This window comes from Salminus brasiliensis, chromosome 13, assembly GCF_030463535.1.
Source record: "Salminus brasiliensis chromosome 13, fSalBra1.hap2, whole genome shotgun sequence".
NCBI classification, from domain to species: Eukaryota; Metazoa; Chordata; class Actinopteri; order Characiformes; family Bryconidae; genus Salminus; species Salminus brasiliensis.
The window spans coordinates 3,409,171-3,432,348 of NC_132890.1; the positions used below are offsets into that span (position 1 = coordinate 3,409,171).

Genomic DNA, 23,178 nt, shown 5'->3' on the forward strand with positions numbered 1-23,178 from the left:
CTCTCTGAGGCCTTCAGAAAGAAGACTGTAGATGCAGAGCAGTCTGGGAAGGGGTTTAATCAGATCTCAGAACAGTGAGAAATCAGCCACTGTTCCACCGTCCACTAAATAAAGTGGAACAACTGACCAACATGACCAGGTCAGGCCGTCCTAGCGAGATCAGCCCAGGAACAGAACCACAAGATGTTTGAAAGGTCATCATGGGTAGATCTTGTACCGCAGTTGATGTCAAAGTACAAAGTACAAGCTCGATCTTCATGGGAGGAGTGCAAGGAGATGAATCGAGAAGATAGAGCAAATGCCTGTGAGTTTAAATATGCAAAAAAGACACAGGTCTTAAATGGGGTCTTTATTTGTTCACATGACTGAAGCTCATGTGGCTGCTGCCTGTCTGTAATCCTAATGCGACTACTGTTGAGAGAATCACCGAGGTTCTGCAGTGCAGTCCTCCACCAGCGTGGAACTCTATTGCTATGGTGATGAGTTGTCATAGTGAGAGGAAAGAAAACAAGTAAACAATCACAGCTGAGGATCTTCTGCACGTGCTCGCCTCGAAGGCCCCGCGCTGCACAGCGTTCCAATCCACGAGCTTCAGGTGTGAGATTTACAGCCTTTTCTGCCTTCATCGTCCTTCGGTTTGGTGTCTGGGTGACACTTTTCAATCAGTGGGAGGCACAGCTGGTGTGAACTGGTACGAACAGGAGAGGCTTTAGAAGCTAGATCAGAAAAGTACTGGAGTTACTGGACTGTAGGAGAACGTGATTGGTGGAAGATATTTTAGTAAATATGACTAAGAGTATTGACTTTTAAGTACTGTTGTTTTCAGGTCGCTAACATAGTTTGCCCACAGTTATAAGCCGAATACTTTATTTATTTTTATATGAATGTTAAGGTTACTGACATTTTCATGACTGACCAGGTCTCTAATCTGCATAATTCGTATAATTGAGAGTGTAAAAATGGTAATTTATATAAATATATAGCTATAGTGTTGCTGTCATGAAAGAAAACACTTCACTTTGTGATATACTTTATGGACAAAAGTATTTGGACACCTACCCATTCATTGTTTCCTCCGAAATCAAGGGTTTCTTTCCAAAATAAGCTTTTTCTGCTTCTGTTGGAGTAACTGTCTCTGTGACTTTCAACTTGATTTTGGATTAGAGCATTGCTGTGAGGATTTGATTGCATCCAGTAACAAGAGAGCATTAGTAAGGTCGTAATGTTGGATGGATTATTAAGGACTGGATGGAGCATTGCCTGGCATTAGGCATGGTGCCGATATGTTCATGTTCCAGAGAGTCCTATTCTATTGTCAGTACTTCGCTACAGGGGCAAGACAAGCGGTGTGTGTGTGTGTGTGCATTTGCACATCTGTGTCAGCAAGGGGTCTAATTTAAAGTGGCTGAAAGCATTCATTTGAAGGGGTGTCCACAAACATTTGGACATATGGTGTGTAATGTTTATCTTGGCAGTTCTTCTTTACATTGTGTTAAAATAAAAACATACACACATATAATAACCATTTCATGTCTGTGGTGTTAGGATTGGTTGGTTGGATTGTTTCTTTTTTTTCTCACACTTCACAGAGCACAGTAACAGCATTGCCATGGCAACATTGGTGGACTGTTGACAGCATTGTTTGGCTTATTTGTCTAAAATATCCAAGACCCCCCAGCTGTCAATGCTGCACCATCTCTATTATGCCAATAATAAACACTGTTTGACCTGTTGAACAGGTATGCCAGATCAGGAAGTATGGGTAGGTACCTGGAGGCCCCACAAGCCAAGAGGTCCCATTGCAGCCCTGTACGGAAGCCCAGGGCCTAAATATGCCCTCCCAGGGGTTACAGGTAAAGAACAGATGACCAAACATGCAAAAAGTCCTGGAACGTCTGGTGGTCTTCAGCATTTCATGAAAGTTTGTTACTCAGGTATGAATTTTCATGACCCACGGAAGAGGAAAGCTCCGGGGTTCAGTTTTGGCACACGGCACAGGCAGTTCAGCCCGAGCTGTTCACCAGGACCAGGTCACCTTGTCCCCTCTAATATTACCAGAGTTGGGCGGGACGGAACCCCAGCTTATTCACTCTACAGCCGGCCCAAAGACCCTCAGCTCTTCCAGACTCCTGGGCCAGGTAGGAAGAACTATAGATAATGGAATCTATATATCATATAAAAGTGAATATATATAATAGTCAAATAATATGTGCTGTTTATACTTATTAAGTGGAAATAAGTACAATAAGTACAATAAACACACTATTTTAAAGCACATTGTAAAGCATAACTAGTGTGTATTTGCTTAATTTAGCTCAATATTGCACTAAATAATTTAATAAATAAATAAATGTGACATATATATGTATATATACATATAGTATACAGTACTGTATACCGTACAAATAAATAAATAAATAAATAAATATATATATAAGCTTTGCTTTCTGCTTTGCAGGGAGATATTCTCCTGAAAGGGCGGGGATGATCACCTATTACTCTTCCCCTGCATACTCACTGTCAGGTAGAAGCAAAGGGTTTCGCAGGGACCAATCACCTGGTAATCACCAACCCACAGAACAGAACACTAATATAGCATTACAACTCCTGTGGAACTAATTGTTTCTCTTGAATCCAGGGCCTGCTGCATACATGCTCCCCTCAGTGCTGGGGCCAAACACCGTCAGTAAAACATCTGCCCCAAACTTCTCCTTCACGGGCCGTAGCAAAATAGGCAGCTTCCATGAGGACCTGCAAAAGGTGAGGAGCAGCCCTAAAAGTCTACAGTAGAAATGTAGGCCTTCTAAATAAATGTTTTAAGCCAATAACAATTGCCATGTTCCTCTTAGACTCCGGCTCCGGGGACATACAGAGTTGTGGATCCAAGCATTTACAGTCCTAGGTCTCCTCAATACAGCATAACCGGCCGCAACAGCATGCCTGGAGACACAACTACGAAACCAGGACCTGGAGCTCATCATCCAGAGCAGGTCAATCTCTCGCGCTCTCTCTCTCTTACACACACACACACACACACACACACACACACACACACAGGTATACACACATGCTTGTGTATGTATAGTAGTATAACTGTGTTCTTTAGAATGATAGTGGGGCTCCATTCAATACTTTTGGGATGAGGTGGGGTGGTCATCCAACATCCTGACCTCACTAACACTCCTGTCGCTGAATACAATCAAATCCTCACAGCAGGGCACCTGCTCCAAAATCTAGTAGAAAGCCTTCTTCTCTGGACAGTAGAGACAGTTACTCCAACAAAAGCAAGATCAGCTTAACCCTTGATTTCAGAAAAATCAGTAGATGTCCCAATACTTTTGTCATATTGTGGATATATGAGTGTACTGTATAGAAACTGTATATAAAATGTAAAATACATAATTATACATAACCAGTCCTTTTTTCTACCTCTCTAGGTGACTTTTACACGACTCAAAGCTCCCAGCTTCTCCTTTGGTATCCGTCACTCTGAGTTCACGGCACCACCGATTATGGATGTCACCAATTAACTCCGTGCTTTCCCTCATCTCATAATAAAGCAAGCTCTGTTACGCAGTGGAGACTGAACAGTTCTGCAGGATTGTGACTGACACATGTTAAACCAAGGGAAGAAGTGAGATTTTGCCAAATGTATGGATTAGAGGGGACAAGGCATCCACTGATTTAAACCCAACAGCTGAAGAATTCCTAATTCTAGCAGAACCCAGATTTCCAGGTCTACTGTAGACTACGGCTAGCTGTTTCAGCCTAAAATCACACCAGTGACCCAAGTCCTAACTCAATTTATACCAGTAAAACTCAAATATAAGATCCCTGTAATGCAGTTTTTATTAAAAGAGATCAGCTATGGAGTGTTTACTAGTAGTAATATCAGATCTTCATACACTATATGTCCAAATGTTTGTGGACACCCCTTTTAATGAATGCATTGAGCTACTTTAAGTTGCACTAATTGCTGACACAGGTGTGCAAATACCAGAACCACATACCTTTAATGTAATATCAACTGCCATTGACTTACACAGACTTTCACTCTCTCTTGTCTATAATTGCATCTTTACTCATAAAAACCCAGGTTACATGTTTACTAGTAATAATATCTAAAGCCATTCTAAGTAGTCATATAACCAAGATGACATATCCTTAATGTAATTTCCACTAGTCATATTTTACCATTGATTTAAATGGAATTTCACTCTCTTTTATCCTGCCTCTTGCTTTTTTACCAGTAAAAAAACCCAGGTTACATATATCTACAATTATGTTTTACTAGCAGAAACTGTAGAAATTCCACATATCAACAATGTAATTCGTACTAGTAAAACAACAAGGCCCACATATCTGTAAATGAAATGCTAAATCAGGATATCTCTAATGTAGCTTTGACTAGTTCTAAAGTGCATTTAGGACATATGCAGCTTTAGATATAAATATATAAAGATCTATAATATGAGTTTTTTAGTAATAATTTGAGTTCTTACTAGTAAGAATTACATTGTAGGTCTCAGGAACTACAACTTCTACTAGTCAAAAATAATTGTAGATATCTACAACTGGATTTTTTACTGGTTAAAAAAGCAAGAGACTGGATAAGAGAGTGAAATTCCATGTAAATCAATGGTAAAATATGACCAGTTGAAATTACATTAAGGATATGTCATCTTGGTAATATGACTAGTCAGAATGGCTTTAGATATTATTACTAGTAAACAGTTCATAGCTGATCTATGAAATGATCAATGTTTCTACTAGTAAAAACTAGGGTTACTCAGTGCTGGTATCGCTGGTGAGATTTAAGGCTTAAACAGCTTGCCATAGTAATCTACTTTATTAAGAATGAGAGTATGACTAAAATTTACCCTAGCCCAAAAAAAGGGTCAATGTAGCCCCCAACATTTAATGATCTGTCTCAGTTGTAGGACAGACCAAACTTCAGCTGTGCTCCAAAGCCTAGGCTTCAACTGATTAGATCTGAAGAATTGTGTTCAGATATGACACGACACGTACTATCGATTCTGACTTTAATATTTTTGACAGTCTGCTACTTTTATATAATCAGAAAATAGCATCTGTTATTCTTTATTACATTTAAAGAACACAAGAATGGCACTGTCTATGAATATACAGTTTCACAATACCTCAAAAGAGGCCGCAGCAATGAGCAAGACCTTCTTTATTATTTGTCTCATAAGCAAAATTCAACTGTATGCACATTATGATGTCAAATCCAGGTTCTTTTTACATTTCACATGTTTATTAATCCACATTTTTGGATTATGGTTTTGGTTTTCCTCCACAAATCTTTCACTCATTATGATATTAATCCAAACAGTTTAATTGACTAAAGGAAACTACTACCTCTAACTGGACTAACTGGACGTCTGAATCGTCAGTGAGGACTTGCCTGGCAGTATTCTCAGAGGGTGTGATTTGCAGTGGTTATAAAAGTAAGGGAAAACTCTCTCATTGAAAGTCTGCTTAAAAATGTGCAGGCAGGTGTTACGACCTGAATCAGTGAAGGTCAACCTGCCCTTGTCCAAGTCCAGCTGAATTCTGATCCTCCGGACTTTCTCGCCAACCCGCATCACACTCAGGATCTCTGGGGAGTATCCCTTCCCGTATTTGCCGTTCGAGAAACCTACGTACCACAAGCCGAAGCGCGAGAGGTTCTCCCTGTGCGTGTACACGGACTCTGAGATCACTCCCACAGCCCAGGATGTGTTGTCTCCAACCTCCACCTCCCAGCTGTGAGTGCCTGAGCTGTAGCCTTCAGAGCCCAGGACACTTGCAAAACCTTCAAACCTCTCTGGGTTGGGAGGAAGATCCTGACGCTCACCGGTGTAGACCATGGTGAGAAGATCATCAGACACTACAAGGTCAGCATGGGCAGTGTTGGGGTCTAGAGCCACAGGAGCTGGAGGGACAAAAGAGGGAGAGAGAAGGAGAAAGATGTGTAGATACACATTGTCACTTTTAGAAACTGGGGGTTCTCAGTGAGGCTGGATAATTCAAGCCCATCCCTTACCTTTTAGATGAACACCATTTGAAAGAAGTGTCATTCTAGAGAAACTTGCAGACCTTAGATTCACACAATGCTGGTCCATAGAACCAGATGTCTAAAGTGTTCAATTTACACACCCACACAAACACTTATTTTTGGAAATCCACCTGGAATCCACCTTAAAGCCCGAAGTGAGGACTGAGAAATCAGGGTTTGTGAAATACACTCCATGTCCAAATGTTTGTGGACACCCATTTATATTTACATTTATGGCATTTAGCTGGCGCTCTTATCCAGAGCAACTTACGCGGTTACTTGTATTACAGAGGTGGGCCAATGCAGTGTTAGAAGTCTTGCCCAAGGACTCTTATTGGTGTAGCGCAGCATAGTCACCCAGACCGGGAATCGAACCCCAGTCTCCCACATGTTGTGGTAGCTCACTGGCATGTAGTGGTGTTATGCGTAGCGCCAAACCAACCACTTCTAATGAATGCATTCAGCTACTTTTCGTTGCACCCATGTGCATGGAAATGCACAATATTTCTCTAGCCCCCACAGAGAAGAATTGCCAATAGAATAGCACTCTCTGGAGCAGATAAACATGAACCTACCGGCACCATTGCCACGCCTAATGCCAGGCGTGAGGCTAGAAAAGGGTATAAAGCCCCCCAGCATTGAGCTGTGGAGCAGTGGAAGAACTGTGTTCGCTGGAATGATGGTGATGGTGCTCCATCCAATACTTTTGGGATTTGGAGCTGGGAAGTTGGGGATGATGAGGTGGGGTGGTGATCCTCATCCAACATCCTGACCTCACTAAGGCTATCAGCAAAAATCTAGCCCAAAATCTAGAAAAGACAGAAAGCTGTCTTCCCTGGACAGTAGAGACAGATACTCTAACTCTTTTCAATACCCTTAATTTCAGAAGAAACAACGAATGAGCAGGTGTCCCAATACTTTTGTCCATATAAGGTATTTAGTGTAGTACTTACTGTATTGTACAACACCATGCAGCTTCTCTGATACTTGAAAGCCCAGGTTGCTCAGGTGCTTTGCCACATTGATCAGCACTCCAGAGAGCCTGTCCGGGCTGTCTAGCTTGGCCTGCGTTCTAAAAGCACATTCAGTTGTCAGGGAAGGGTTGAGTGTGATGAGAAGAACAACAGGTGATCTGTGCTTCACTTACCTGTCCACTGACGCCCTGTAGTTCTGCAAATGGAAGTGAAACGAGGCAGAATGAGAACAGTTCTGGAGTTTTGGCAGATGAGCTTTAAAAGTGCTGCATTTTAGCACACTGCAAATGTTTTTACCAACAAAAACTGCAGGTCATCTCCTCCTATCTCCTTCTCAATGGCTTTGACGGTCTCCAAGACATAAGACATCTGTGTCTGGATCTTCTCAATCTTCTTCTTGACTGTTTGACTCCTCTGCTCCTCCTCTTTCCTCAGTGCAGCGATCCTGGCTGCCTCTTCATCCCAAAGGAAGTGATGAATCTTCTCAAACTCCTTTTTAATCGCAGCTTCTGTATGTTGGGCCTGCTTCTAGAGAGAGAGATGACCCACGTCTCTATCAAGAACAAATGTGATTGAATCAGATGTATACGTTGAAACTTCTACCTTCTAACCCCTTACCTTTATATACTCTGTCATTTTAAGATAGGACTGTTTGGAGTCTTCATAGATTCGCAGCTTCTCGTGCAAGGGCTTCAATTTCGCCTCCAGTTTCTCCTGCACGGCGACAAACAAGAGAATGGGAAGGCGTCAAACCTCAATGCCAAAACAATGGGAGTTACAGCCATGGCCATAAATAATTGGACAGTGACACAATGTTCACAATGCTTCAGAACTAACTGTCTCTTGACCTTATCCAAGTTAATGGCTGCGTATTCATCCAGCCTGACCTACTGGTAGACTGATCGCTGGGGTCCCCTCTACCTGCATCAGACCAGCTGCCACCCACCAGTCCAACCACCAGGCTCCCCCACCACCCATGCCAGACCAGCTGCACACCCTCCTACCACTGCTACGTGCCTAATTACCATGTTCAAACCTATATGGACTCTTAACTCTTATCTGCCACTATTAATATCACTACTATCAACAATCACTAACAATCATTACTCTCATTACTCTGACCATCACTGCCAGGACTATATTCTAAGTTATACTACAGCATGATTATTATATTATGATAAATACTGTGTTGAACACCTGAGCAGTACAACAGTTTAGGTGGTTTTGTGGCTTTTATCAATAATTAATAAATAGTTCTGATCAGAGAAGGACGGCTCAGGTCCCTCTTGTGAGTCTTGGTTCCTCCAGCTCTGAGGGAGTTTTCCTTGCCACTGTCGCCTTTGGCTGCTCACTGGGGGTCTTAGATTTCTCATGTCTTTTTATGTTGTTGATTTCTTGTATTTTTACTTGTGTAAAGCTGCTTTGTGACAACAGCAGTTGTAAAAAGCACTATATAATGGTCCTCTTTGGACCACTGCAGTGGATCTGAAATGAGACTTTCAGCTTTAAATCAAGGCCTTAGCTTGTGTGTTTACTTTTGCAGTATATTTTGGGTCATGATCAATCCGCATAGTGAAGAAACCTCTTAAACCAGATTATCACGTTGCATCTTTAGACCGTTTTTAAGCCTGATTCGGTCGTAGCTGAATCCACCCGAATCTGTTCAAAATACAAATAATTGGAGACTTGACTGAATGGATTGACTTCACTCCCCTTTTAGCCAGCTGTTCTATTGAGTTTCGTCTCGCCACCATCTACAGTTTGTTTTCAGCAATAGCAGCTTATCGGCCATCATACCAGCTTTTGTGAGTCAAACAAACTGTCAAAACAAAGATGACAAATTTGTCAAATACCTGCAGATCTGTACTGTGCAAGGCTCATTAATATTATGCTGTCATAGAAAACCTGCTTTCTATGTTCTTGATAAGCAGATAGAACCAGCTCTAGGAGGACCTGTTTGACAGGACTGCTCTCATGTTTGGACTTCCAACCTTTTGCACTCTGATCGATCCATCTACTAGTGCCTTCACTGAGGGTCATGAAGTGTACAACATGAACACTTCATGGGGTCACAGTGTTTGTCATGAAATGGACAGCGGTGTTAAAGCCTGGGCAAATATATCTTGTATTTTGCATTGAGCTCTTGAGCTCTGAATTTGGCTTATTATTCTGTTAAAAACCTTCAAACATACACTATATGTCCAAATGTTTGTGGACACCCCTACTAATAAATGCATTCCGCTACTTTAAGTTGCAACCATTGCTAACCATTGTCTAATTCCTGTAGAAAAGTATTGCCAGGAGAATAGGACTAGAATAAGAGCAGATAAACATGAACCTATTGGCACCGTGCTCTAATGCCAGGCGTGGGCTAGAGGGGTATAAAGCCCCCCAGCATTGAGCTGTGGAAGAACTGTATTCTCTGGAATGGTGGTGGAGGTTCATCCAGTACTTTTTAGGATGAGTTGGGGATAATGAGGTGGGGTGGTGATCATCCAACATCCTGACCTCACTAACGCTCTTGTGGCTGAATGCAATCAACTCCTCGAAGCAATGCTCCAAAATACAGTAGAGGTTCCAAAAAAGCACAACACTCAATTTTAATACCCTTGATTTCAGAAGAAAGAATGAATGAGAGGGTGTCCCAATACATTTTTCTTCAGAGTAAAACTTATTCACTATCAGTGAAAAATACTGTGTGATGAAAGTGAAGAACGGAGGAACTCTCAGGAATTAAGAAGATAGTAATATCTGACTAGACTTCTAGAATCGCTCCAGTGCCAAACACTAACTCCATACCTTCAGGTCTTGCGATGCCTCCTCTATGGAGCAGAAAGAGTGCTTGATATGCAGGCTGGAATCCTTGCACCTTGTGCAGATGGGCCTCTGCTCCGCATGGCAGAAGATGGTAAGAGCTTGCCGGTGTAAACTGCAGAACCCCTCCATCTCCACCGAGAACCGGCGGTTCTTTTCCTTCAGCACGGCCTCACACATGTTCCTCAGCACGATGTTGGTAGGGGGCTCTGAGTTGGAGGAGATGGTTCTGCAGATGGGACACTCCAGAGCTCCTCGCTGGTCCCAGAAGGTGCGCACACAGCCCTTACACATGCTGTGCGAGCAGGCCAGGAGGATGGGGTCTCTGAAGATTTCACAGCATAACGGGCAGGAGAAGTCCTCCTCAGTCAGAGAGGGTCTGGAAGCCATGTCTTCTCATCCAGCCAGTCAAGCACCAACGAGGAACGCATGTGAGAGATGAGCTCAAAGGCCCCTATATATATACATATGTTGGGCTCCTTTCCTGCTGCCCTGTGAGATTCAACCAGAATGCAAAGCAGTGGGGCGGAGCAACCGTGGGACAGTTTGGAGACTTTCTCACACGCATGCATGATTGCACACACACACACACACACACACACACACACACACACACACACACACACACACATGCACACACACACAGAGCTTTTGGTTTAGTGAGTCTCTAACTTTCTAATGATATGTGTAATAAAATTACATGTGTTAAAAATAAATAAACAAACAAATAAATACACAAACAAACAAACAAACAAACAAACAAACAAACAATGCCTGGTTTGAAAGTTTAAAACCCGGGTAGCTCTAATGTGGTCTTCTCATACAGATATCTCTGGACATTTATTGATTATGATCCACATCTTCCAGACCTTACAGCCCAAAGCTGAAGCTTTCTAGTGCTCACATGCTTCACATATTTAATAAATTGTCTACCGTCGTAAATCTGACAGTGTTGACTGAGAATTATCTGAGACTTTTTCATATCTACACTAAAAGGAACCACACAGTGACCTGGAAAATAGAACACAGCTCCTCTATTAGCTGATGCGAAAGCTGCAGGTACTCGCCTAATGACACAGAATGTGGAAAATGTTGACCGGGGACATATTTGGAGAACGGCACAGAGAGATAGAAGGTCAAGATAACATGATAAATGTGCTTTTCTAATAACAATAATTCATTTGTAGACACTGAACTTTTGGCCTCTGTGGGTGAAAGGTGAAATAAAGGGGGTAAAGGTGATGTTATGTTAAATTAATGACTTGGAACACTGAGGTTATAAATATCTATAGTTTCTATATACGGCTCTTCCTGATCTGATTCAGGTAATTGTGATGAACGGAGAAAGATGGCCCAATGCAATGAGTTTCTCATCTTTCAGTGATGAATCTTATAATTAAAGAAAACACAAAATCTCTTTTAATGTATTAAATCAGGTTTATTGAGAGTTTTTAAAGAATTAAGTACTAACACAGGCTGCGTCCCAAATGTGCACTGCACACTACCCACCAGCACTATAGGGAAAATACAATATTCTAATCTGAATAGTGAGGGTTTGTCAGCTTAGGACACACAAGTAACATAGTAACTTATTTTGTACTTTGTGGGATAATAGTGTCCATCATCAAAACACTCAAAAACTGACCGGTTCTAAGTATGCATCATGGATATTTGAGTATACTCAACTTTGACAGTTTGTTGACTTTAGTTGACTACCCATACTACGTACATACTTCATACTCAAAAGCTAGTTAGTGTTAGTAGTTAGTCATTAGTACGCGATATGGATGCACCCCGAGTCCTCCTGCTGAGGCGACGCTATCCAAACATTATCCAAACTTTTCCAGACATGAACAGGCTCCCAGAGCCTGTTTATGGAGAACCTGGCCCTATTGTATCAACAAATGGGAAGAGTCCTCACTGAATGGGTTTGAATGGAGTTAAGCGGCTAACACCACAACTTCTCCAGTATCTTTTTTTTATTTTGGAAAGTATGTATTTTACGATTCACACTCGCTGCCGACATCATTTGCACTTCTGCAAAGGCATTTCACTGGAGTTAAGAGCGTTAAAGCATCTGTGGTGCAGAGACGGTTGGTGGTTAATTTTTTGGCCTGAAAATGATGAAACATTAACAAGCCATGATTTTGCTGAAATGCTACATATTAATTTATTCATTCTGGACTCGCTTGGACGAATAGTTCTATGGTCGCCTTATTGTATTGTGTTTAGCAATGTCTAAGCTTAGAGGTATCTTTTGAATTATTAGCCTATTCTAACTAGCGAAGGTTTTCTTGGGTAAATAGCAAAGCACTTTGTAAGTCGCTCTGGATAAGAGCGTCTGCTAAATGCCGTAAATGTAAATGTAAATGAGTGCCCTCTAAAAACCTGGGAGACATTCTTAAGTGGTAGCTCTCTGTTGCTCGCATTGCACTGTGGGATAATAGTGTCCATCGAAACCACACTCAAGAACCAGCTGGTTCTAGGTATGCATCAGGCATATTTGAGTATACTCAACTTTGACACTAGTACTTAGTACTTTTTAGTACTATGGCCACTCAGCCTGACCTGCTGGAAGACTGCCCGCTGAGGTCCCCTCTACCTGCGTCAGACCAGCTGCCACCTACCAGTCCGACCAGCAGGCCCCGCCTCCACCACCACCCATAGCAGACCAGCTGCACACCCTCCTACCACTGCTACCTGTCTAATGACCATGTTAAACCTAAATGGACTCTATGGCAACTATCTGCACTATTAATATCACCACTATTAACTATCTGCTGTATCTGGTTTGGTCATTTTTATCAATAATTAATAAATAGTTCTGATCAGAGGAGGACGGGTCGGGTCCCCCTTGTGAGTCTTGGTTCCTCCCAAGGTTTCTTCCTCCAGCTCTGAGGGAGGTTCTCCTTGCCAGTGTCGCTGTTGGGGCTTACTGGGGGATCTTTGATCCTTCATGTCTTACGTTATTTCTTCTTTCTTCTTTTTGTCTCTGTCTTTTATTAATTACTAATTATGTAAAGCTGCTTTGTGACGACAACAGTTGTAAAAAGCATGGGCAGAAAGGCACATGGTCAGTTTTAAACCTAAAAGGAAAGAAAGTGTGGTCTGGACCACATTCCACCTAAAACCCACTGATAAATAACTGATAAGATCAACAGATGTGTTTGATAAAAGATTAATAACAATAATGCTTTTACTGGGAATCATTATTAATTTGAGTAGAAAATTATTTTTCAACCTGTTTAATTTTTTTGTGTTGGGGCAACTATATCAACAAATATGCTAATAAAAAAAATAAAATAATAATAAATCTTAAAAAAACTGATCAAGAAATAATGTTGGAATCTGGAGGTTATGGCACAGCGAAGGCCTCCCAGTAAGCCCTTAGCCATTTTGGGCAATACCTCAAATGCCCTGCTCTTGTCTCAGAAACATTTTACTAATCTGCATAATCCAGATTTCACTATTTAATGAGCTGTGAAATACACTGTAAACAGAAAGCTCAAATAACAGAGACCCCAGCTCTTATACTTTCTTTTAAACTGCCATTAAAATGACTGAGCTGGTTGCTACAACCAGGGCCTGTTATTGTTGTAACCCTTACGGGCAGCAGAGGGCGCGCTCTCTCGGCAGCGCTCTACATCCGCTCGCTCCCGTGGGCGTCTCGTTGCGTGGAAACAGCCAGGCGCATTAGAGCCGAGTGGCTAGCGGGTTAGCCGGAGGAGTCAACGTGTTTAGCGGCTTAACTGAGCCGTTTATTCACAAACAGGGCGACAGTTGGGTCTCAGTCTGTAACTAAAGCCATTGTAGTTGTGTTTAGATAAGAGCTGGGTCATCTAACGCCTCTTAAAGCCTGTAAACTGTTCTTACCCAGATAGCTGGGCAGCTAGGTGAGGTTGCGTCTGTACCGTAAGGTCCGCTTGTGGTCAGCTTGTGGTCAGCTTGTGGTCAGCTAGCTGCTAGATAAGGTCTTTGGTGGGGTTTTTGTAAAGATGGTGAAAAGCTGACCGGGTGGAGTGAACTGTTGGCTGACTGAAGAGCCAGAGACCGCTGACTGCTGGCTTCTGGCTGACGGTAGCTAATCCTTTCGACCATGGCCGGGGATGCAACCAGTATTCCCGAGCTGGAGCAGGACAAATACGATGCAGACGAGCAGGTGAAGATCATCTGCCTCGGAGACAGCGCCGTTGGGAAATCCAAGTAAGCTGTGCTAGTCTCTGCTCACCACATCGCTGCTGCTCAGGCCTTTCTGACGGGACTCGGGACATGATCAGGACTGAGCTGGTTGCTGTGGCTGGTTTGCAGCTGTTGGCTGTTTTTACTGCAGCTTCTTACCTTTATCAGTAAGACAGGTATTACTTGATGTGTTTACACTTTTTAAAAATGCATTACAGGTTAATGGAAAGATTCCTCATGGATGGATAGTATCCTTTGACAGAGAGGTTTGTAGTATTTAACCTCTCTCTCTCTCTCTCTCTCTCTATATATATATATATATATATATATAATCTCAATGCATGTGTCTGTCTATCTATCTATCTGTCTGTCTGTCTGTCTGTCTATCTATCAATTTGTCTGTCTGTCTGTCTATATATGAGTCTATCTGTCTGTCTGTCTGTCTATCTATCTATCTATATATCTATCTGTCTGTCTATATATGAGTCTATCTATCTATCTATATATCTATCTGTCTGTCTGTCTGTCTGTCTATCTATATATGAGTCTATCTGTCTGTCTGTCTGTCTATCTATCTATATATCTATCTGTCTATATATGAGTCTGTCTGTCTGTCTATCAATTTGTCTATCTATCTATCTATCTATCTATCTATCTATTTGTCTGTCTGTCTGTCTGTCTGTCTATCTATCTGTCTGTCTGTCTGTCTATCTATATATGAGTCTGTCTGTCTATCTATCTATCTATCTATCTATCTGTCTGTCTGTCTGTCTGTCTATCTATATATGAGTCTATCTATCTGTCTGTCTGTCTGTCTGTCTGTCTCTGTCTATCCATATATCTATGAGTCTATCTATCTATTTATGTATCTGTTTATCTATACATGTTTCTATTTGAGTCTATTTATCTGTCTATCCATCTATCTATACGCGTCTATCTATCTGTCTGTCTATCCATCTATCCATGCATGTGTCTATCTATACATGTATCTGTCTGTCTGTCTGTCTGTCTCTGTCTATCCATATATCTATCTGTCTATCTATGAGTCTATCTATCTGTTTATGTATCTTTTTATCTATACATGTTTCTATCTGAGTCTATCTATCTGTCTGTCTATCAGTAGTAAGTGAAGATACTTTGATTCTTAACACATCTATCAGTCGCCCTCAGCAGCTGTCAACCTACGCACTGACTCTGTACAAGTACACCACCACTATCAATGAGAAACCTGTTCTAGTTGGTAAGTCTGTCTGCTGTGAATCAACCCTCTAACAATCAGTCATGGATTAAGTAAGGTATTATATATGAGTTATAACCCATTAATGTTGTGCTCTCTAAGTCTTAACACCTATAAATCGATCAAACCACATAGCTGATAAGTGATTCCCCACATTCTGTTTATGGGATTTAACTTGGGGTGTGTGACATGGTAGAAATATTATGTTGCGATATTTAAATACATTTTATATAACAATATTTAGTTCTGAAAGCTACCATCCAAGTATGTGCAGCTGGACTGTGTTTGTGGACTGTGTGTGAAGGTGTCCACAAAATCGAAATCTAAAAAATAGTCATACACCGATCAGCCATAATATTAGCATCATCTTATAGTGGGGCAGTGGTGACTTAGTAGTTAGAGCTCCAGTTCACTGGTGGTCCTTTTTTGAAGCACTTTTGGTAGGTACTGACCACTGCATACCAGGAACACCCTACAAGACCTGTCTGGCGTTTAGGAGATGTTCTGACCCAGTCGTCTAGAGCATCACAGATTGGATCTTGTCAAAGTGGCTCAAATTCTTACACTTGTACATTTCTTCTGCTTTTAATACCTTAATCGTCTCCAAGAACTGACTGTTCTCTTGCCGTCTAATATATCCACCCTTTGACAGGAACCACTGTAGATGTAGTCTGTCACCGGTCAGTGGTGCTAATGTTATGGCTGGTTGGTGTATTGCTCACCTCTAGTTTAAACTTTTTTTTTTTTTATTACTTTCCAGTCAGTTCTTTGTCCGGTTACAAAAATTGTGTTGGTGGTGCAGCTGGTTCATGTGTAAATGCTTAACATGGTTTTCTGTCTAACAGATTTCTGGGACACAGCTGGCCAGGAGAGGTTCCAGAGCATGCACCCCTCTTACTACCACAAAGCACATGCTTGTATAATGGTACTGCTTTAAAAACCTTTCAACAGTCCATTGATGTATTTAAGAGCACCAAATTTCCACAAGCAGTGAGAATGATCGATTTCTGCCCATATATTTCATAGGTCTTCGATGTCCAGAGGAAGGTAACGTATAAGAATCTTTCCAACTGGTATAAAGAGCTGCGAGAGTACAGAGCAGAAATCCCCTGCCTGGTGGTGGCGAACAAAATAGATGGTGAGTCCAACATCGGCCTTCACTTCAGTTTCAGCATGTTCTTGGTGAATGTGGTGTGAGATTTGCTGACTTGTGTCCTTGTTGTTTTGCTTCTCCCGACCCTCTGTGTTGTGTTGCTGGATTGTCTGAAAGCCGACATGAGGGTGACGCAGAAGAGCTTTAACTTCGCTAAGAAGCTGGGGCTGCCCTTCTACTTTGTATCTGCTGCTGATGGCACCAACGTGGTCAAGGTAACATTTTAAATAAGTCACTTTTTAATCTTTGGGACCGGTTGTTGTAATATTTTACTTTAATGACCAGTTTGGTAACACTGTTAGGATCTAGGCCCTGTTTTATGAAGCATGCTCAACTACGCTGAGGTTCCTGGCTCAAAGTATCTGTTGCATTTTAACTAAACAAGCACAACTTTCTTTGTTAACCCAGGATTAGATACTTGTAAAACACCATATAACAAAGAACAGATGTAGTAGCAACAAGAATTTGTTTGACGGACCATATGGACAAAAGTATTGGGACACCAAAATCAAGGCTATTAAAAAGTTGTTAAAGAGTTTCTCCGGCTTTTGTTGGCGTAACGTTCTCTACTCCCCAGGAATAAAAAGAATTTCAACTAGATTTTGGATCTCAGCTGTGAGGATTTAATTGCATTCAGTGACAAGAGTGTTAGTGAGGTCAGGATGTTGGATAATCACAACCCTGACTCATTCCAAAAGTATTGGATGGAGCACCACCACCATCATTCCAGAGAACACAATGCTGGGGGGCTTTATTCCATGCACATGCTTGGCATTAGGCAGCAAGGTGCCAATAGGTTTTTCCTGCTGATTTAACATCATTAAGCACTGTTTTACTCCCATGACTCCCATGAGGAGAGCTTTGGAGATGTTTTATTTAACACAGTGATGGAAAATGTTTTTTTTTATTTCTAGGTTTTTAAAGATGCTATTAACCTGGCTTTGTCCTACAAGAAGAACTCCAGTGACTTTATGGATGAAGTTATGAGAGAACTGGAGGTTTGTGTCTTTGGTAAAATCTGCAGTTCTCTGTAATTCTGTTGGAGTATTTTGCACCGTTACTGATTGTTGGGTAATTCCTTCCTTGTTGCAGAACTTTGAGCTGGAGAGCAAAGAAGAATCATCATCTGATAAAGAGGACGAATGTAAAGAGGGGAAAACCGACTCCGCCTGATGACCAGCTCTCTCTGCTTGTGGCAGTAACCGTCATGCTGAATGTCGACCCGAATGTCTTGTCATTATAGTGCTGTTAAAATCATGGCTGCTCACTAACTGTCCTAAAGACAAGGTGAATCCACTTGGGACGAAGCTCTACCTCAGACCTTTGATAGACCCATTTTGACATCAATGTTGAGATACTGTACGGTTTTCTGTCTCAAGATTTCGCATATATTTGTTGTAGAAAGCTTTTGTAATGAATAGTGTCAAACTGAAGGACACTTTTTGGAAGTAGAGTGTGGCTTTGGTATTTCTCAGAACATTACACTTCTGGAAGCAGGTCCTCAGAGGGTGAGAGTTGACAGCATGGTGTAAATCCACACTGTGCGTGTATATCTGTAAATATACAGGTGTGATGGATGTGAAATCACAGTGGAACATCTCAGTAACACTATCCATTTTTGCATTGATCTGATACTGTGAGGAGCAACAGTAGGCATCTAGTTATTCAAGTAGAAGTTCACGTAAAGGATATGTGTGTAGCACTAGAGGACTGATGGGCTGTGCTTAGCGAGGGTCTGAGAGTGCCATTAGTCGGCTACACTGTTAAAAAAATAAAGGTGCTAGAATTGGTCCTTTGAGTGATGCCATCAGATGTCTGTAAAGAAGTGTAAAGAACTTCCAGTTAATGTAAAGGTTCTTTACCAGTATACACCAATCAGCCATAACATTAACACCACCTGCAATTGAGTAGGAACCTTTGTGCTGCCCAAAAGATCTGACCATTCGAGGCATGGACTCCACAAGACCGCTGAAGGTGTCCTGTGGTATCTGGCACCTCAGTCCTGTAAGTCGTGAGATGGGACCTCCAAGAACATCAACGAGCCTTCATTAAGGTTAACTAGTGGTTCCTTTCTCGACCCATTTTTGGTAGGATCTGACCACATCACACAAGACCTGCCTAATGTTTTGTAGATGTTCTGACCCAGCCGTCTGGCCGTCATAATTCGCTTCCAACACATCACCTTGGAAGAACTGACTAATATGAGGATCCACCTCTTGACAGATGCCACTGCAGATGAAAGGTTTTTCCACTTGTCAGTGGTGTTAATGTTGTGGCTGATCAGTGTAAATTGTAATTCTTTTTTAAGGAACCAAAACTTGTTCTTCTATGGCATTGCTCGAAGAACCATTTGTAGCACTTTTAGTGTAGTGGAAGCCCTCACGCCCCCATCATGTCTGACGCTTGGATGAGGTGCACATGTGATTGAACCGCTTTATAAAATAGCTTGTCCAGTGGTAGACGACGATGATTTGAGTCCAACGCTAGAAAGTGAACAATGTTGAATCAGACTATAATGTTTTGCACAAACTGTGAAGAGGTCTCATGATTTTCTCTGTAATGTTCTGTGTTGCTGAAACACTATATGTTCATCCAGGTCACTAAGAAAATATGGACAACGACATCAATGGACTGGAATGTTAGGAAATACTGGGTGTGTTAGACTGGCAACCCATTCCAACTGTGGCTGCTCGTTCATTAAGCCTTTACTGCTCATGTGGAAGCATCTTTATATGTGCTGCAATTAAACAGTCACTTTTATTTAGCTTGTGTATGTTCTAGACTGGTCTCCCTCTGCGCACCATCAGACCCCTCCAACTTATCCAAAATGCAGCGGCACGGGTCGTCTTTAATGTTCCTAAATTCAGCCATGTCTCTCCACTGCTGCGTTCTCTCTTCACTGGCTTCCTGTAGCTGCTGCCTGAGTCAGATTCAAAACCTTAATGTTGGCCTACAAAGCCCAGAAAGGACCAGCCAGCCCCTCCGTACTTGATGGCAATGGTCAAAAGCCGATCAGCACCAAGAGCCCAAGATGGCTCGACCCGCCATCCTTTAAGATCCATGGAAGACGAGCGTCCAGACTTTTTTCTGTCCTGCACCGAAGTAGTGGAACGAACTTCCCCTGGGTGTCCGAACAGCAGAGTCCAACGCTCGCTGTCTTCAAACCCAGACTGAAGACCCTCCTCTTGTGAGAGGACTTGGGAGAATAGCAGAGTGGTCTCCTTACTGAATTGTGTTTAGTAGAGTCTAAACTTAGAGGTATCTTTAAAATTTTAGCCTATTCATATTAGCTGAGGTTATTATTGTATATGTATATGTTCCCTGGGCTGACTCTGGCAGTTTGATCAGCACTGATCATCTAGTATCTGACAGTGTCTGATAATAGATGCTGCACTGTCAGATGAATCAGCTGTGATACTGTTTGTGGTGATTTTGCATTGGCTTCCACTCCGTAGTTTGTTTGTTGTGTAAATTAGGCCAACAGGCACTATGTCCAAATGTTTGTGGACACCCCCTCTACTGAATGCATTCAGATTTTTTAAAGTGTGCCCACTGACATAGCTGTGCCAATGCTCCCACATAGCTTGTCTACACCCTGTAGAGAAGTACTCTCCTAGAATTAGAACTCGCTGGAGCAGATAAACATGAACCTATTGGCACCATGCTGCCTAATGCCAGGCGTGGGATATAGAGGGTATAAAGAAAGCCCCCCAGCATTGAGCTGTGGAGCAGTGGAAGAACTGTGTTCTCTGGATTGATGGTGGTGGTGCTCCATCCAAAGTTTTGGGATGATTTAAGGAGTTGGGGGATGAGGTGAGGTGGTGATCATCCAACATCCTGACCTCACTAACGCTGTTGTCACTGAATACAATCAAATTCTCAATGTTTAAAAAGCCTTCTTCTCTGGCTGGTAGAGACAATTACTTCAACAAAAGCAGGATCAACTTTTTTTTTTAATTAAAAAACCTTGATTTCAGAAGAAACAACTGACCGAGCAATTGTCCCAATACTTTTGTCCAGGTAATGAAAGCTTCTAAGCCCCAGGTTAGCATTGGTAGTATCCTAAATTGCCTAAATCATCACATGCTTGCCTCAAACCATCTTGAGATGTTATTTTAAACATCATAGATATCATAGAGCCTCTAACATTAGCCTAGTAGCTTGGGTGGTTGGTAGCGTTGTGGCTAACAACCCTGGCTTCCCTGTTGAAGACTAAGGTTTAATTCCACAGACTGGGAAGCACAATGATCTACATTCTTAAGAATAAAGGTTCCACAACAACATGTTCTTTGAGCGAAACCATAGAAGAACCATTTTTATTAGATCTGTGGATATGAAGAACCTGAAAACCCTTTTTTTTAAGAACCCTCAACAATTTAATGATTCCTAACACTCATCTCGCTCTTACAAAAATGATTCTTCAAGGAATCAAAAGTGGTTCCTCTATGGCATTGCCCTGCTGAAAGAAAACTCAAGCATGGCCAGCTCAAACTGGTTAAGCTGATTGACCGGCTTAGCTTATTATTATTGGTTCGAATCACATATCATACTGCCTGCCATCAACATCCAGAGCCCAAGAGAGCACAATTGGCTTTTGGGTGGGTCGATGGCTCTTTCTCTCTGCTCACATCACTTCAGTTTCTGGACGTCTGCTAGTCAACGCATCAGAGCTGGGTACCCAGAGCTTTCCTCAGACCGCGTTGGTCACCTGGTGAGGCTACATCGGTGGCAGTTCGAAAAGAGGCGGTGGCGGGGTGCGCATGTGGTAAGGAGGCAGTCCTCACCCTCCCAGTGTCTGGAGCATTACATTTGATATGGGGAGAGAGTACTAACGTGTGAGTTGGGTAATTGGCTCTAAGATTTAAAATTTGGGGGGAAAATTGGGTACAAATTAGAAAAAAAACAAAACAAAACATTATGACCAAGCTTGACCCTGCTGGTCGAACAACATGTCCAGCATGACCAAATCAAATGCACTGTGCTAGTCAAGAGCTGGTTAACCAGCTAGCTTACCAGCACAGGGTATGTTTTTGCTTGGATGACCAGTTTTGACCATCAAAGACCAGCTTAGACCATTGGAAACCAGTTACCAGCAAAAGCTGGTCTTTACTGAAGGATTCACTAGTCGAATCCTTCATTGCCATGGAAAGGAAGGCCGCATTTCTTGAACACACTACATGTGTTTGTGGCAGTACACAAAAGCTAACTGACCTGTGGAGGAGGGAAGTATAAGAGGGATATGGGGTTTTTATGGGGTTACCCTTACGTAAAAAAAAATTGCATCCATACTTGATGTGAACAGACTTAAGTTGCTCTGGATCTGAGCGTCGGACAAATGCATTAAAAGTGATGTACCAAACGTGCATCGAATCCTCCTGGTCAGGTAGGTGGTTTAGGGTAAGAGCACACCGAGCGATCACTGTGAGTTGTAGTATATTCATTGGCTTTGCAGATGTAGAAAAGAAAGGGGGCCCCGTTTCTTGACCAAATATACACAAATTGAACAGACATAAGATGCTGTTTAGATTTGGACATCCCTTTGGGCAGACGTGTCAGTGATTTAAACGCTGTCCAGATGTGGCCATGGACCACTTAGGTAATGGGGGAGCTAATGACTGTTCCCTATGGATGAAATGTAAAAATTCCATATATGGCAACATTCCAACAGAATGTGGCGTGAAATAAGGTATAAAAACTCAAGGTATTCCTAAGTCGGACAGAGAGAGACCGAAGGGCACCCAGAATTGGCAGACTCTCTCCACACTGTTCTTTCGATTGAAATAAAATATATTATTGTTACAACTAAAGACGGTGGTTACAGACTCTCCTTTTTGAATAACAAGTCCATCTCCAGAGGAAGACGAACCGAGACGACAGAGTAAATTAGCGTCCATTACTTATTTTGGCTTGAAGCTTCCACTAAGAAAAGGTCTAAGAACTGGTTTGCCGGTCGTCTTGATTTGATACACAGTGAAACTCAACCCATCCGAGCATGAAGAAGCCAGCAGAAAACAACGATAACGTAGCTCTGCATTTCTTACCATTTTTATTGTGCTTTTGTTGGTCAGGAAACAAGAGTGACAACTCTACAGAGCATGGTCATGTGAATGATGTGTTTTTATTTCACGTTTCCCCCAACCATTTTTGTTAAATATGGTAAAATTACAAAGAAATCATCTGCAATTTCATTGTCACTCTGTGTTTTTTTTTTTGTTGTTAAAAGAATCAAAGCCCTCCTGTATCTGAGCTGCATCACTGAAGAGGAAGAGGAAGGGGGGAGGATAGGAAGGTCTATCTAATGCAGTCAGTCACTCAAAAGCTCAGTGGAGTTCATCCAAAACAAAACTGAAACCCAAACCCCAAACCCGAACCCCAAACCCCGAACTGAAGTGTCCATGAAAAGCCCATAAAACCAGGTCAGTTCTAGATAAGTGTCGTACTTTACAAAACAGAAAAAAATGGATCTGACTTCTTCTACCTGGAAAAATAAATAAATAATAATAATAATAAATAAAAAACCTCAGCACTAGACACAATGAGAGATGCTGATGGAACTGTCTGGAGTTCTCAAGATTTCCAGGAGGTGGCACCATAGTGCTGATTCTAACAGCTTTAGACCTCAACAGAGCTAGTGTCAAAAAAGCTAAAAACTACTTACTTACTTTTTGGCACATTCTTTTTTTTCAGCCTTCATTTCTAGTTACTAATCACTCCATACAGACACAAACACAAAAAGAAATATTTCCAAAATAATCAGGGGATG

The 23,178-nt window shown here is 41.9% G+C and overlaps 3 protein-coding genes across 4 annotated transcripts; 2 read left to right on the forward strand and 1 right to left on the reverse strand.

Moving 5' to 3' along the window:
• Positions 1-453: 453 nt before the first annotated feature.
• cimap1b (ciliary microtubule associated protein 1B) lies at positions 454-3,622 on the forward strand. Of its 2 annotated transcripts, none has more exons than XM_072695494.1 (7): positions 454-595; positions 1,740-1,853; positions 1,935-2,138; positions 2,459-2,560; positions 2,639-2,760; positions 2,850-2,990; positions 3,438-3,622. In XM_072695494.1, exons 2-7 carry the CDS (start codon positions 1,742-1,744, stop codon positions 3,528-3,530), a joined length of 774 nt encoding a protein of 257 aa, XP_072551595.1. In that variant the 5' UTR covers positions 454-595; positions 1,740-1,741; the 3' UTR covers positions 3,531-3,622. The 2 variants fall into 2 exon arrangements, with proteins under 2 accessions (XP_072551595.1, XP_072551596.1); XM_072695495.1 differs by lacking the exon at positions 454-595 and adding an exon at positions 657-691.
• Positions 3,623-5,390: 1,768 nt separating this feature from the next.
• trim35-30 (tripartite motif containing 35-30) lies at positions 5,391-10,236 on the reverse strand. The gene is made up of 6 exons (XM_072695020.1): positions 9,832-10,236; positions 7,651-7,746; positions 7,330-7,560; positions 7,206-7,228; positions 7,012-7,130; positions 5,391-5,935 (listed from the first exon to the last, which is right to left on the reverse strand). The coding sequence occupies exons 1-6, from the start codon at positions 10,234-10,236 to the stop codon at positions 5,391-5,393; spliced, it is 1,419 nt and encodes a 472-aa protein (XP_072551121.1).
• Positions 10,237-13,513: 3,277 nt separating this feature from the next.
• On the forward strand, positions 13,514-19,175 carry rabl2 (RAB, member of RAS oncogene family-like 2). Its single transcript, XM_072694859.1, has 8 exons — positions 13,514-14,049; positions 14,244-14,273; positions 15,186-15,265; positions 16,108-16,187; positions 16,289-16,400; positions 16,533-16,630; positions 17,330-17,413; positions 17,508-19,175. Exons 1-8 carry the CDS (start codon positions 13,943-13,945, stop codon positions 17,586-17,588), a joined length of 672 nt encoding a protein of 223 aa, XP_072550960.1. The 5' UTR covers positions 13,514-13,942; the 3' UTR covers positions 17,589-19,175.
• Positions 19,176-23,178: the final 4,003 nt, after the last annotated feature.

Coding starts and splice junctions, on each gene's coding strand:
- cimap1b (XM_072695494.1), top strand. CDS start 1,742: ATGCCAGATCAGGAAGTATGGGTAGGTACCTGGAGGCCCCACAAGCCA. Junction 1,854..1,934: donor TGCCCTCCCAGGGGTTACAG/GTAAAGAACAGA, acceptor TTTGTTACTCAG/GTATGAATTTTCATGACCCA. Junction 2,991..3,437: donor GAGCTCATCATCCAGAGCAG/GTCAATCTCTCG, acceptor CTACCTCTCTAG/GTGACTTTTACACGACTCAA.
- trim35-30 (XM_072695020.1), bottom strand. CDS start 10,236: ATGGCTTCCAGACCCTCTCTGACTGAGGAGGACTTCTCCTGCCCGTTA. Junction 7,747..9,831: donor AGGCATCGCAAGACCTGAAG/GTATGGAGTTAG, acceptor GTCGCCGTGCAG/GAGAAACTGGAGGCGAAATT. Junction 7,561..7,650: donor AAATGACAGAGTATATAAAG/GTAAGGGGTTAG, acceptor CTCTCTCTCTAG/AAGCAGGCCCAACATACAGA.
- rabl2 (XM_072694859.1), top strand. CDS start 13,943: ATGGCCGGGGATGCAACCAGTATTCCCGAGCTGGAGCAGGACAAATAC. Junction 16,401..16,532: donor GGTGGCGAACAAAATAGATG/GTGAGTCCAACA, acceptor ATTGTCTGAAAG/CCGACATGAGGGTGACGCAG. Junction 17,414..17,507: donor AAGTTATGAGAGAACTGGAG/GTTTGTGTCTTT, acceptor TCCTTGTTGCAG/AACTTTGAGCTGGAGAGCAA.